The 13,286-nt window shown below is 49.7% G+C and overlaps 5 protein-coding genes across 5 annotated transcripts; 3 read left to right on the top strand and 2 right to left on the bottom strand.

Moving 5' to 3' along the window:
- Positions 1-8: 8 nt before the first annotated feature.
- On the top strand, positions 9-1,751 carry LOC121592346 (wiskott-Aldrich syndrome protein family member 1-like). Its single transcript, XM_041913746.1, has 2 exons — positions 9-178; positions 249-1,751. The coding sequence occupies exons 1-2, from the start codon at positions 164-166 to the stop codon at positions 1,749-1,751; spliced, it is 1,518 nt and encodes a 505-aa protein (XP_041769680.1). The 5' UTR covers positions 9-163.
- A 1,052-nt stretch (positions 1,752-2,803) lies between these two features.
- On the top strand, positions 2,804-5,382 carry LOC121592437 (cytochrome P450 302a1, mitochondrial). The gene is made up of 7 exons (XM_041913865.1): positions 2,804-3,378; positions 3,457-3,539; positions 3,601-3,844; positions 3,919-4,115; positions 4,188-4,706; positions 4,776-5,098; positions 5,170-5,382. The coding sequence occupies exons 1-7, from the start codon at positions 3,308-3,310 to the stop codon at positions 5,284-5,286; spliced, it is 1,554 nt and encodes a 517-aa protein (XP_041769799.1). The 5' UTR covers positions 2,804-3,307; the 3' UTR covers positions 5,287-5,382.
- A 273-nt stretch (positions 5,383-5,655) lies between these two features.
- LOC121592347 (60S ribosomal protein L14) lies at positions 5,656-6,968 on the bottom strand (the record flags this gene model as incomplete). The annotated part of the gene is made up of 3 exons (XM_041913747.1): positions 5,656-6,031; positions 6,309-6,503; positions 6,843-6,968. Coding segments are annotated over 3 exons (579 nt in total), but the record flags the coding sequence as incomplete, so codon positions are not given.
- A 563-nt stretch (positions 6,969-7,531) lies between these two features.
- On the top strand, positions 7,532-9,496 carry LOC121592438 (ceramide-1-phosphate transfer protein). The gene is made up of 3 exons (XM_041913866.1): positions 7,532-7,944; positions 8,026-8,237; positions 8,420-9,496. The coding sequence occupies exons 1-3, from the start codon at positions 7,829-7,831 to the stop codon at positions 8,713-8,715; spliced, it is 624 nt and encodes a 207-aa protein (XP_041769800.1). The 5' UTR covers positions 7,532-7,828; the 3' UTR covers positions 8,716-9,496.
- Positions 9,426-12,391, bottom strand: LOC121592436 (solute carrier family 28 member 3-like). The gene is made up of 6 exons (XM_041913864.1): positions 11,584-12,391; positions 11,344-11,503; positions 10,330-11,281; positions 9,935-10,262; positions 9,686-9,866; positions 9,426-9,604 (listed from the first exon to the last, which is right to left on the bottom strand). Exons 1-6 carry the CDS (start codon positions 11,656-11,658, stop codon positions 9,528-9,530), a joined length of 1,773 nt encoding a protein of 590 aa, XP_041769798.1. The 5' UTR covers positions 11,659-12,391; the 3' UTR covers positions 9,426-9,527.
- Between the last annotated feature and the right edge of the window lie 895 nt (positions 12,392-13,286).

The following is a 13,286-nucleotide window of genomic DNA, read 5'->3' on the forward strand; positions in this document are numbered from 1 at the left end:
GTCTTTATGTCCCGAAAAGAACCCCCCAGGGCACTGGGATCCAGTTTCCCGATGGGAAAGATCCGATGACCCTGTGCCCCTCCAAAGCAGCAGGCATCGGGGAGTGAGGGGCAAGGTATAAAACTAATGCAATGGCGCTAGCGCCATATCAAATCGCACCCGAATGGTGCACGCAATGGTAAGTAGTATCATCAGATCCCAAGGTTTTCGACAACTTCGCATTAGCCTTTCGTTTGGGTTCCCCGCAGAGGATGCTACTGGTCATTTGGCTCCTTGTGGGGGCATTCGTTGCGACAGCGACGGCCGATGGGCCGGCAGCAACTTCCCCGGTGGAGCAGCTGGCGAACGTTCACTATGCCGGGAAGGACGATCCCGTCACGGTGACGACCCACATCGAGAATGCGGCGGGTGACAAGCTGGACTTTAACGGTGATCACTTCTTCGGCCGGGACCACGAGGCGCACGACTACAACCGGCAGGCACACCTGAAGCTGGAGTACGTCCGCAACCAGGATCCGCAGCTGCGGCGCTTCCTGGGCAAGGCGATAGCGAAGCGCCAGGCGGATTTCCCATACCCACCGGCCGTTTATCCACCGACGCATTACGAGCCTCCGACCACCACTACTACCACCACCACCACCACCACGACAACTACGGAACCTCCCACAACAACGACGACGACAACTACGGAACCTCCAACAACAACAACCACGACGACTCCAGCACCGACGGAACCTCCAACGCTGCCACCAACAACACCAGGAGTTCCTCACGAAGTGTACGGACTTCCTGGCTCGACCGAAGCACCCTGCCCGGGTGGTGTTGACTGTGTCTTTTCACAACTGCCACCGCTGCCGGAGCTGGTGTATCCGGTACCTCCAGTACCTCCAGTTCCTTTGCCAATGCCCCAGGAACCAGTAGTAACTCCGCCGCCAGTACTCTGTACCGATGTGCAACCGGTAGTTCCAGTCGTAGGAGGTCCCGTTCCTTCCCAAGAGCCGCTGTACAGTTTGAACGAGCTTGTGGGTGTGCTGCTTGATGTCCCTCCCGTCCCAGAGGTCCCTACTGTTCCAGAAGTCCCCGCCGTCCCAGAAGTCCCCACTGTCCCAGAGGTCCCCACTGTCCCAGAAGTCCCTACCGTCCCAGAGGTCCCAAGCTATGGCCCACCGTCTGTGGGCTGCAGCGATTGTAACTTCAACCAACTTCCAGCACTGCCCGAGCTGGTGTACCCTTCTGCACCAACCACAGAAGTTCAACCACCACCACCATCACCCCCACTCGTAGAAGACCTCCCAAGCGAAGCAGTCCCTTCGAACTGTCTGCCCGCCGAGCATCGCGTGCGCCTAGAACAAGAATCACCCGGCGGGGACAACGGTGCCCTTGTCGATCTGCGACTCTCCCAGCGGTCCTCCACGAACCGATTGCAGCCCCGCGTACTCTCCACCCACTCGCAGGTAATTCTCGTCCAATCGATGGCACCGCTGCCGGTGCTGAAGGCCAAGCAGGGTGGCCAGCAGCCCGCCAAGCATGGCAGCCGTGGGTCGTTCAAGTTCACGCACAGCCGCAGGGAGCAGGATCGTCAGGTGTGGAATCCGAACGACGATACGGTGGTGGTGGTGCCGGCCGAAGACTCCCAGGGCCAGCTGTCCCAGATCCTGGTCTGCACGGTGGACTGTAACGCGGTGGAGGAAAAGGTGAAGCCGCCCGAGACGCCCGCCATGATGATTCCGAGCGATGGTCGGTTGTGGTGAGTGGAGATTTGTGGAGATTGAGTGTTGGAACGCAAATAATGAAATGTCTTAGTAATAAAAAATATGATTTTAATAAAAATAAAGAATTTAAATTATTGTAAATATTCGACTTCCCGTACGACTTACAGAGTTTTCCAGGAGGTCTCATAGCTGTGGGACACTTTATTGACTCTTACTTATATGAAATGAGCTTTATGTAACGAGCATTGAACGCTATAGCACCCTTGTTTGACAAATCTAATAGGAATTTCCAAGGAGCCTGTCCAAAAAGGTCCAATTTCCGACATATGAAGTTCACATCCCATAAAAAAATAGTCGAAGAAGTGTCCCACAATAATTAGAACCCCTGAAAACCCCTGTAACAACATGCCCGTCATGGCTTCAAGACCCGAATGGACCGTGCCGCCATGCGTAGGACTGACTATCCTGCTATGAGGGGAAATCAATAAATCACTGAAAGCCAAGGCCACAAATGGTGCAGGCAGGTAGACCTAGACCGACAACGGTTGTTGACCCAAAGAAGAAGAAGAAGAAGAAGAAGAAATATTCGATTTCAATACTGACCCCCATAAAATCAGCTAGCAGGGTGCATTTTACCCCATATTCCCGGTCCCATATTATCGCAATCAAATGCTGTAATTATTTAATCGTTTAAAACGCAAACAAGCGTGCATAATTTCGCGTTTCATTTCAAAAAGGGTATTGCAGCTTCAGTGGCTCTTTTGATTGCCGTTCGTGCCACTCTGCAACGTAAGTTAATTGAAGAACGCATTTCCTCAAGTTTTAGAACGTATTTTTTTGTTCACGTGTTAAAAGGCCTTGTGGTAATCAATCTTTTTTAAAGCCCTGTTTCCTACACAAACTGTGTCACTTGAGTTTGAAAATAACTCAATCGCTCTATTAATGCTCAATAAAATCAATCAACGGTTTGCTGTTAAAATTATCGCAAGCCTGCGATCGCCGGGCGCTGGGCGATGGCACACGCACACCAATTTTTTTTTTTCGACTCCACATGTTATTATTCAAGGTCAGCCCGACGACACGGTCTGTTATGCTTGTTATGCATTCTCCTATCGGTTATGTACCGCTAGCCGATGGGCCAATGTAAAGCAATGTTTGTGTGCGTGCAGGTTCCCACATAGAGCGCGTACCGTTCAGCATTAAAGAACGATACTGATAGATCGATTATACGCTCAGGGAAAGGCCTTCTTAATTATTCATTTCATCTAAAAATATACAGCAAATAATAGCAAATAGTTCATTGAAAAATTCAAAATACAATAACAGTGGTCCGTCGTATCGATCATCTGTGACAAAACGGAAAGAGTTTACAGTGGTGTGCGTGAAACGAAACCGATCGCCGCTCGCGATCGCGCAAGCAGATCGATGTAAACCGGCTAGCATTGTTGTCAGATCTTGCGCGAACGACGGACCGCCGTGATCTCTGTGGTGCGCTCTTACTTTTCTTTCAATAATTTCTTAGTGTCGTGGACAGGTTAAAAAGATGCTTTTGACCTTTTAAGTTCGAAACTATTGTTTACATATTGTAAAGAGCAATGAATCTTCCAAGACAAATCACGAATCGTTTGCGTGGCTTTTCATCGGTAGCCAACGAACCTTCGAAAAGGTATGTTTTGTTCCATAATAAAATCAAACAGCTTTTGCCTGGCCAAGAAAAGAACCATTTTTCTCCCCCCCCGCTCAGGACGGTTAAAAGCTTCGATGAAATACCCGGCCCAAGGGGACCGCTCGGACTGGGCAATCTGTACCAGTACGTACCGGGTATAGGTAAGCAGCTCCAGCGCCGTTCTCGCACGATGGCATCCACCCTAATCGAATCGCTCCACAGGGCGCTACAGCTTCGACGAGCTGCACCGTTCCGGCGAGGACAAATACCGCCAGTATGGTTCGATCGTGCGCGAAACAATGGTCCCGGGGCAGGATATTGTGTGGCTTTACGATCCGGACGATGTGGCGACCGTGCTGGACGATCGCACACCGGGCATGTATCCGTCGCGACGGAGCCACACGGCGCTGGAAAAATATCGCAAGGATCGTCCGAACGTTTACCGAACCGCCGGGCTGCTACCGACGTAAGTGTGCCAACCATATGGTCGTGAATGGTTTAAACAAGCTAACACGCAATATCGTACGTACTTTTTTCCAGCAACGGTGCAGAATGGTGGAAAATTCGCTCCGAGCTGCAGAAGGGGCTCAGCTCGCCGCAAAATGTGCGCAATTTTCTACCCGCCACGGACAAAATAACGAAAGAGTTCGTTACTCGCCTGAGAGCGCAAACGGAGCCAGGCAAAAGCATCCTAATAGAGGACTTTATGCCACTGGTCTCGCGGCTGAATCTGGAATGTATGGGAAATTAATTAAAATTTATTGCCATTTTCCTCTAGCACTTTCCTAATACCTACCCTATTTTTCCAGTAATCTGCTTGCTTGCCTTCGACGTACGGTTGGACAGCTTCTCGGAGGAGCAGATGGACCCGGGCTCGCTTTCCTCCCGCCTGATGGAATCGGCCGAAACGACCAACTCCTGCATCCTGCCCACCGATCAGGGCTTCCAGCTGTGGCGCTACTTTGAAACGCCCGCGTACAGACGGTTGCGCAAAGCGCAAGAGTTTATGGAAAAGACGGCCGTTGAGCTGGTGTCCCAGAAGCTGCTCTACTTCAACGAGGACCAGCAACGGCTGGCAAGCGGCGAGCATGGTTCCAAGTCGCTCATGGAGGAGTACCTGCGCAATCCGAACCTGGAGCTGAACGACATCATCGGCATGGCTTCGGATCTGCTGCTGGCCGGTGTGCATACGACCAGCTACACCACCGCCTTCGCCCTCTACCATTTGGGGTTGCACGGGGCCACCGCACAGGACCGGCTGTACCGGGAGGCGAAAAAAATTCTTCCCGATCCAAGGGAAAATCGAATCGGTGCGGCTGTGCTGGGATGTAAGTTAAGGCCTTTTCTTCTGCTTCCTTACTTTAATTGCTAAATGTGCTTCGGCATTCAATTTCCAGCGGAAGCTTCGTACTGTCGCGCGGTTCTGAAGGAAACGTTACGTCTCAATCCCATCTCCATCGGGGTGGGACGCATCCTTAATCGCGATCACGTTCTTGGCGGTTATCAAGTACCACGTGGAACGGTGATAGTGACGCAGAACATGATTTCGTGCCGCCAGGAGGCTTACTTTCGTGATCCGCAGCTATTCCTCCCTGAACGGTGGATGCGTGAGACAAAGGAACCAGTGCATCCGCACCTGGTGCTTCCGTTTGGCCACGGTATGCGGTCATGCATCGCACGTCGGTTGGCCGAACAGAGCATGCTTGTGTTGCTTCTAAGGGTAAGCAAGGTTGGTGGGTGGACTGTATTTGAACATTATGCTTAATTATGTTTTCTTTCAAACTCTTCTAGCTGATTCGTTCTTTCGAGATTGAGTGGGCAGGAACCGTTCCGATGGATGTGAAAACGAAACTAATCAATCAACCTGACCAACCGATAAGGTTACGAATGAAGGCGAGAACTTCATAAGGGAGAGAAAGTAGAATGCAAATGAATTAAATTTATAATTAACCAATATGTGCAAATATAGAATGTAAAGGCCAAAAAAAATCTAACAAGACTCTGGTTTTCGTTGGAAAGAAATTAAATTTTCTGCCTATGGAAGGAGAAGAAATAAACCAAAGGGTCAAAACAGTAACTAATCGCATTCTTTCGCTATCTTGCCTCAAGTATTTTCAATTTTCCTTCGCTCAGCAGCCAGTACAATCAAATCGGGAAGCGAAAAGCCGTAAAATTTTTGTGTGTGGACCTTTTTCTTTACTTCAACATCCCTTCATCCTGTCCTGCGTCACTTTCTCTCGAACTTTACGAATGTTGTATTGATTGAACATCGAAGCGTTGAATGTTTTTGTGTGTTTTTTTCGTGGTTGGTTTTACTTCTTCCTCTTTTGAACGGCTTTTAATAATTATACACTCCCGCTGCGTCCCGATAGTAGTAATTCGTTAGCCACCGCTCTCACTTCTTGGCCGCGACCTTCTTGCCCGCCTCCTTCTTGGGGTTCTTGGCCTTCTTCTTCTTCTTCTTGGCGGCATCCTCGGGCTTCTTCTCGCGCTTCGACGGCAGCGGTTTCGTTCCCTTGCGCGGCTTGCCGAACAGCATACCGTTGCTGACGACCACCTTCTTCATCTTCTTGTACTGCGCGCTGACGATGGCGTTACGTTCGCGGCGGGCAAGACGCAGCTTGAAGCGATCGAAATCGTTCATGCTGAAGCGCTATACGAGGCGAGAAGAGATTGAGAGAAACAAAGTTAGCATGGAAATTACCGCAGAGGGAACGGTAAAAGGCGTCGTCTAGTGCTGTGTGGTGTTTGCATTTTAAATAATATTCTAACTTCCATTTCAGAACAGAATTGGCTTCATGTTTGTATCAGCCGGCATTTCCTATCATGTAAATTATATTTACGCAAAAAGGTTCATCACGGATGGAACGAGGAACGAACGCCAAACACACACACGACGTACTTGGGCACACTTGCTTAGCAACACTCACCTTTGCTTTGGCGACGGAACGCTCGTACCATCTGGTCTCCTCGAACTTCTTCCTGATGTCGAACTTCTCGAGGGCATCGCGCACCAGACGGGTACGGGCAGTATGCGGGAAGCGCACGCGGAACTTCGTCAGATGCAGATGGTTCACGGCGTACTGTTGACGGGGAACGCCGCTGGTGGGGCCATCGATCAGTACCTGCGGATAGCGAGAGAGATGCCGGATTTAGTGACAAAACGAAACACGACGGAAACCGAGACAACGCTTTGATTGTTCGCAAAGTGTGGGACATTTTTGGCAACAAAACTTCAGTTCTGGAAGCGCTACTTCAGGTACGTTTCAGACGGCTCTTCCTAATTAGTTCTTGTTTTCCGTAGAAAACATCATCATTGAATCGAAGGTTAAATCACCACACGACCCGAGTCTTGCCTGCCTCTGGACGGTTCACCGGCGCGTGTGTGTGTGTGTATTGTGAGAACTAAAATGAATCAAACTTTCCCACCGGGGTGGCATTAATCGCAACAAAAAGAAACTTACCCGATTCTGATCAATCACATTGACGATAGCTACAAGGCGTCCCTTGTATTTTCCAACAGCGCATTTGGCGACGCGGCCAGTCTCCACGAACCTGGTGAAAGACGACTGTAACAGAACGAAGACACATTAACCCTCTCTGCGCCATTTCATCCTCCTTCACTGCACATAATTCGCCACAATTGTCGCGTATAAAAACCGGTGAAGCTTGCCGCTGGGCTTAACTTGGGCACATTTTTAGCATTTCCACCACCATCCCCACTGCCGCCAGCAGCACCAATACCCACGACGCGAAGCACACACACAAGATAAACATGTGGCAGACGGCGTAAGGTTTCACCCGTTTTCGTGAAAAACTACAACCCAGCCGCCTGCAGTACTGGTGCCATCGATGCCCGCGGCCATGCTTGCCGTGTTTTCACCAATTTCACCGCCCGCTTTGCACAACTTCACCGATTTTAGCGACAATTTTTGGACGAGCGCAGAAAATCTTCGACAACATCGCTTACCATCTTGGACCGGAAAGAAAGCTGACAGTTGACAATTCGCGCAATGACAGCTCGAAGCCGACCGCCGGAAACATCGTTTGCTTGACGCGATTAGTTTTCTTGCACCGTTGGTTTATACGCGCCGGTTCGAGGGTTGCGATGTTTTACCGCATGCGACGTTTTATTACAACGCGAACGACATCGCCCGAAAGGCTGCCGAAGACTGTTGTGGGCGAGGAGAGGTGGAGGTGGGAACAGCTGTGTTGTCATTTTTGCACAAGAACAACAATCGCACACGCTCACCCGCCTTGTCTGGGCTGTTTTCCTTTGTGTAGTGTTTTCAGTTTTTCCGTTTTCCGCGAGCTTTATTCTCGTGGGACGCAAATCGATCAAGCAACATATCGCTCCACCGTGCTAGCAGTAGTGTCGTGTGCCGGGTTTGTGCATTCTTGTGTTTTTTTTTCTAGATTTTCTACACAGCGCGCGAACAGCACAACAATCATGTCGGTGGAAAAGTTCGATCTGCAAAAGGTGCACGCCAAGTTTACGGAAAGTCTGGTCGAGGAGGATGATGTGTACGTGGACCAGTATCTGGAAGCGTTCAAGGAGCTGTACAAGTAAGAAACGCTTATCACGATTGCCCACGATCGAATCTTATCACAACATCCCGCTCACGCTCCCTTCCTCCCAATTTGTAGATTTTTCCAGCTGATGGGCACGGTGTTCGGGTTCGTGAGCAGCGACGTGAAGGAAAAGGTGGAAATCCTGGAGAAGCTGCGCGGCAAGGAAAATGCGGACAGCTTCCTCACCATCCGCACGATGATGCAGTACGAGCAGGAGTCGAATTTGCTCAACAAGAAAGACTACGTCTCGGGCAGCCGGACACTGCTACGGCTTCACCGTGGGCTGGGTGAGTGTCTGCAAAAAAAAAATGCATCTGTGTGCACGCCTATCTTATCTAGTACTGCCGTGCCACCGTGTCCGGTTTTAAAGCAACCGGTTGTTTTTGTTTTATCACCCGCAACGTGGCTACTATTTGAAATGTAATTGCCCCATTAACGGTGTATATCGATGCGTATCCCTCAATTGCAGATTTTATACAAGAGTTTCTGAAGCGTCTCGGTGAGCTGGAGGGCGACGGCAAGACGAACGGCGTCTGCCAGGCCGCGTACAACGATACGCTTGCTCAATTTCACCCCTGGCTCATCCGGAAGGGTGCCACCGTAGCGATGTACGCGCTGCCGACGAGGGACCAGCTGCTCGAGCGGGTGTGCATGGATGTGACCGGTGCGATGAAGCTGCTGCCGGAAATGCTGTCCGTCACGCGCAACGTGTACGATCGTACGCAGAACCTTTACACGCGGTACGATCTGCACGGATTGCCTTGAGATCCGCGCGGGGAGGGGGGCAACAAAAACGCCGAAACAAAGAACCGTCGATCCGGCCGGCTGCTACCCAATTACGCTTACAAAGGGTGTATTATCCTGTTAATGCTTTTAAGTTTTGTTTAAATCATGTTTTAATTTGTTGTCTGCGACGTGAAGCGAAAGAGAGAGAGTATTAGGACCATGTGTGTGTGTGTGTATAGGACTGATCCAAATAGCTAATTGATTGTAGAGGCAGTTTGAGTTTTAACTGTGTTTTAGTTTCGGTTGAAAGGCAGTGGCGCAAAACAATGATATTAAGTTGAAGCTGGCTTCATGTGCGTGAAATTGGTTTGAGTTTGTTTGCGCTTAGATCTGGCCAAGGGTCGATTCCCCCGCTCGTACAGGTGCTTACCGTGTGTTATAGCTGGCTGTAGAAGCTCAATCTCCTACTTGCGTAAAGTGATGCTGCAAGCGAACAATGTGCTCATGCGTGTAATGGCAAGCGCATCACCAAATACGACTTGCTCAATTTTCTAAAACGGAAGATGCAACAAGTTATATCGTGCTGTATAATCAATCAATCCCCCTCGTAGAACGCCCACTTCACATTCCACTCGTATTAACTACCACCCCGCATCGTCCCACCCAGTAGTAGGATTGAGGCTCATGTATTTTGAAAGAGAAATAGGAAGTATGGACAGGATGATTATTTGGCTTGCTCGTGAATAAATGTATTGTAACACAGCACAGCAGCAACATGGCTTTATTCGAGTAAAACTATAATTAATACTTTTTATTTACAGTTGATGTGAATATCCCATCAATGTCGAGTCTTACACAGTAGAGTTTAATGAAGTCGAAACATTGAGCGGTGTATCATTCGACCCTTGAAAATCGTCAATAAGAAGTCCTGTAGGATAGAAATAGGGTAATTTGTAGAAACCGTCATTAAAGCATAATGAAAGAAAGCTTTTCTTCGGTTGCTTCTTACCTGCAATGCACGCGGTCATGAAGCAGGCAACCGAACCGGTAATAAAGGAACGAAACGACACGGCCGTAATGGAGCTGCGCCGTTCGGGCGCCATCGCACTCATCGCCCCGATCATAATTCCCAACGAGCTGGGGTTTGCAAAGCCACAAATCGCGTAAGTCGCTATCGTTGCCGATCGTTTCTGATAAAAAAAAGGAAAGGAAAGATAATCCAGTACTCGAGCACGAGCCGTTTATCTTGCACTCTTACCGTTATGATTTCGCTGCGTATGAGCTCCCCTAGCCGCTGGTAGGCGACGAACTCGTTCACCACCGTCTTAATGCCGATCACCTGCCCGACATGCTCACTGTCCTTCCAGGACACACCCATCACAAACGCAAGGGGACGGAAGATGTAGCCACAGAACCACTCCAACGAAACGCCGTCCACTCCCACCAGCATGCCGAGCCAGGCCAGCATACCGTTGCAGAACGCCACAAACGATACGAACGCGATCAGATTGGCAATGATGCCGAGGATCAGTGAGGTGGCCGAACTGGCACCATTGCAGGCGGCATCAACAACAGACGAATCGGTGCTAATCAAACGAAAAAGGTAATTTAATTATAGTCACCTCTTCTACAACCGATCACACCAATACTAACGACTTTTCGATTTGAATATTTTCAGACGTCGTTTTGCTTTCCTCCACCTCGGGATAGATGATCTTCGCCACGCACAGCACGGCCGGTGCGGATATGACGCTCGCCGTCACGAGATGTCCCGGGCTGGCGCCGAATGAGATGTAGGCGGCCAGCACCGTCCCCGAGACGGTCGCAAACCCCGATGCCATTACGGAGTGCAGCTCCGAGTGCGTTAGATCCTTCACGTACGGTCGGATGATGAGTGGCGTTTCGCTCATGCCGAGAAAGATGTTGGCCGCCGCCATGATGCCTTCACAAACCGTCGTTCCCATGAGGGACTGGAGGATCCATCCAAGCTTCAGCACCACCCACTGCATCGCGCCGAGATAGTACAGCACGGAGATGAAGAAGCTAAAGAAGTAGATCACACTCAGCACGGCAAACGCAAACACGGCGTACTGGTTGAGGAGTGCATCGCCGTAAACGAAGCCAGCACCGACGGAGGAATAGCTCAGGAAGGTGTCAACCTTTGCACCGATGCAGGAGAAGATGGCTCGCCCTACGTCCCAGCGGATGCAAATCAGGCCGAGCAGCGCCTGCACGAGCAGACCCGCGCAAACGGGGCGATAGTTGATGGAACGGCGGTGTTTCGAGACCAGAAAGGAGAGCGCCAGCATCACAACCATCCCCGTGAGTGGCATCAATCGGATGGTGTCGTCACGCGTGTCAAAGTACAGGAATATAGCGAGCCCGAGAAGCACGATCGCACCCAGGGAGAGTTTTACAGCGCGTAAGCGAAACGTCCGTTGGCAAAGGGCTGCAACCGGGGCAAACTTCCTGGAGAGTGGCGGTCCGCAGATGGGCTTCAAGAGCAGAAAGTAAAGCATCCCGGCGTAGGCAAACGCAAGCAGAAGCACCAACATCCCGTACCCGTCGCACCACTGCATGCCGCAGTTCGTTTGGCAGTTTCGCTCTACAATTAGAGATCGGAGATTGTATTCGAAACTCGCGTCCTTCAAACGCAGCTACCCTTACCATGCTGAATGAAGCGTTTCGTGGCGAATGCAAAAAACACCGCAACGCATCCGTTGATGACAAGTATCGAGGTGTATCGTTTCATGGCGCCGTATTGCTTCGCCTTGCCGGTCGGGGTCGGTGCGTCATCCAAGCCGAGTGTTGAGAGTGCAATTTCCTCCTTGTGTGCGGGGATGGGGAAGAAAGTATGCATTTAGATAGGACGTTGCATAGATAGATAGATAGGGCAGTTGTGCTAACTTTTGAGTCAACAATGCAACGGACAGATGTTTGATCGTCATCACCACGCATTGTGTACAGCCCGTTGGTAGCCATCGTTGAGTGATAAGTCGAGTATGTGAAAGGATGAGTGTTGCAAATTTCTAATTCATTCCTGGAAACGGGAACTCAATCGGTATTCCGCTGGCACTTTGCTATCAGCTGAGCAAACAACTGAAGGCGCCGTTTTCGATTTTGATTGCCTCAATATCTTCTTTTTCACATTACATTTCACTTTCAACTACAGCTTACACTGTTTTGAACTATTTTGATTATTTTCAAATTTTCTTCAAACACAGAAAGCTCAAAGCCAACGTACAGCGAACTTCAAAACAGCTTCGACTCGCCACACACCGCTCGATCGTACTAATGATCTTCAAAACACACACGGCTCTATACCACCACCCCTAGACAGCATTCACCTGCATCAAGCTATAAAAACGCACCCTCTCTCACCCCTCCAAAAACGCAGGTAGATATCTGCTTGCCCTCTCTCTCTCGCTTCCCTAACGGCTGACGTTTTTGGGGGAATCACGCGCAACCGTCGCAAAAACACGTTTCACCCAACCGGCACAACCCACTCAGCGTCGTGTCATCGTGTGTGCCGTCGAACTGTGCCAAGACCGATCCACCAGACTAATGGCAAACGAATGGAACTCACGGAGATGTTTGGGAGCGCTTTTAAAAGGCCACACAGTGCCGACGTCAATGAATTAAACGACGATGAGCTATTGGTGGCCGGGCGGGAAAGTCACCCTTTGCAGGCAGGCTCTGTTGTTACAAAACGTGCTCTGCGTATCGTGCGGATGATATGGGGGAATAACACACCGAGAGCTTTCGTGAGCGACATGCAGTAGTGTTGGTGGTGTTGTACCTACGGTTTGTTTACGGTTTGTAATCGGTGCTAACGTATAGCGTGATATCGTTTAGGGCTACAATGAAATTGCTTACTACTAAGAATGCTCGCTGAGCGTAGTATTGCTGATAAGATGTAGGTTACAGTGTGGTGTTTAATTAAAAAAAACAATACCTTTGCCTCGACTATGCAAAATAATTTCGAGAGTGCATAACCAGGCCGGGAAGCAAGCAAAGATACTTAAACAACGTTTAATTCCCCTGCAATCGATGGGGAAGTGAAACTGATCATGCACCCATATCGGGAATTACTGGAAATGATCGTAAACCCATAACGATTCTGAAACTGATCCCTAACTCCTATCAATCCTATAAATGATCCCCGACCCTTCCACTAGTCCTTCAACTAACATCGTACCCACATCAGTGTTGGAATTGATCCTGTTCTGTACCGGTCCTTAGAACTGAACCTGAATCTGTATGTGACCCAGACAACTGCGGTCCTCTAACTCTCTCCCGAACCCATAAAGGCTCTGGAACTGCTCCTAAATCTACAGTTCTGGTATTTCTTTGGAATTCATGTCAGATTGGGAATTGATACCCATCTCATACCGGTTGTGGAATGAATCATGAACCCATACTAACGCCGGAACTGGTACCCATACCAGTCCTGGGATTATTCGCGACCGCAAACCTGTCCTATAACTGATCCAGACTTCATATCAATCCTGCAATTAATACTGAACCCACACCGTTCCTGGAACAATTACTGAATCTATACCAATCATCGAATAGATCTCAAACCCATACTGGCCCATTTTGGAACTGAT

The sequence above is a fragment of the Anopheles merus genome, chromosome 2L, assembly GCF_017562075.2.
Source record: "Anopheles merus strain MAF chromosome 2L, AmerM5.1, whole genome shotgun sequence".
In the NCBI taxonomy this organism is placed as follows: Eukaryota; Metazoa; Arthropoda; class Insecta; order Diptera; family Culicidae; genus Anopheles; species Anopheles merus.

Coding starts and splice junctions, on each gene's coding strand:
- LOC121592437 (XM_041913865.1), top strand. CDS start 3,308: ATGAATCTTCCAAGACAAATCACGAATCGTTTGCGTGGCTTTTCATCG. Junction 3,379..3,456: donor GCCAACGAACCTTCGAAAAG/GTATGTTTTGTT, acceptor CCCCCCGCTCAG/GACGGTTAAAAGCTTCGATG. Junction 3,540..3,600: donor CCAGTACGTACCGGGTATAG/GTAAGCAGCTCC, acceptor ATCGCTCCACAG/GGCGCTACAGCTTCGACGAG.
- LOC121592438 (XM_041913866.1), top strand. CDS start 7,829: ATGTCGGTGGAAAAGTTCGATCTGCAAAAGGTGCACGCCAAGTTTACG. Junction 7,945..8,025: donor GCGTTCAAGGAGCTGTACAA/GTAAGAAACGCT, acceptor CCCAATTTGTAG/ATTTTTCCAGCTGATGGGCA. Junction 8,238..8,419: donor ACGGCTTCACCGTGGGCTGG/GTGAGTGTCTGC, acceptor CCTCAATTGCAG/ATTTTATACAAGAGTTTCTG.
- LOC121592436 (XM_041913864.1), bottom strand. CDS start 11,658: ATGGCTACCAACGGGCTGTACACAATGCGTGGTGATGACGATCAAACA. Junction 11,504..11,583: donor GTTGCATTGTTGACTCAAAA/GTTAGCACAACT, acceptor CCCGCACACAAG/GAGGAAATTGCACTCTCAAC. Junction 11,282..11,343: donor GAAACGCTTCATTCAGCATG/GTAAGGGTAGCT, acceptor CTCTAATTGTAG/AGCGAAACTGCCAAACGAAC.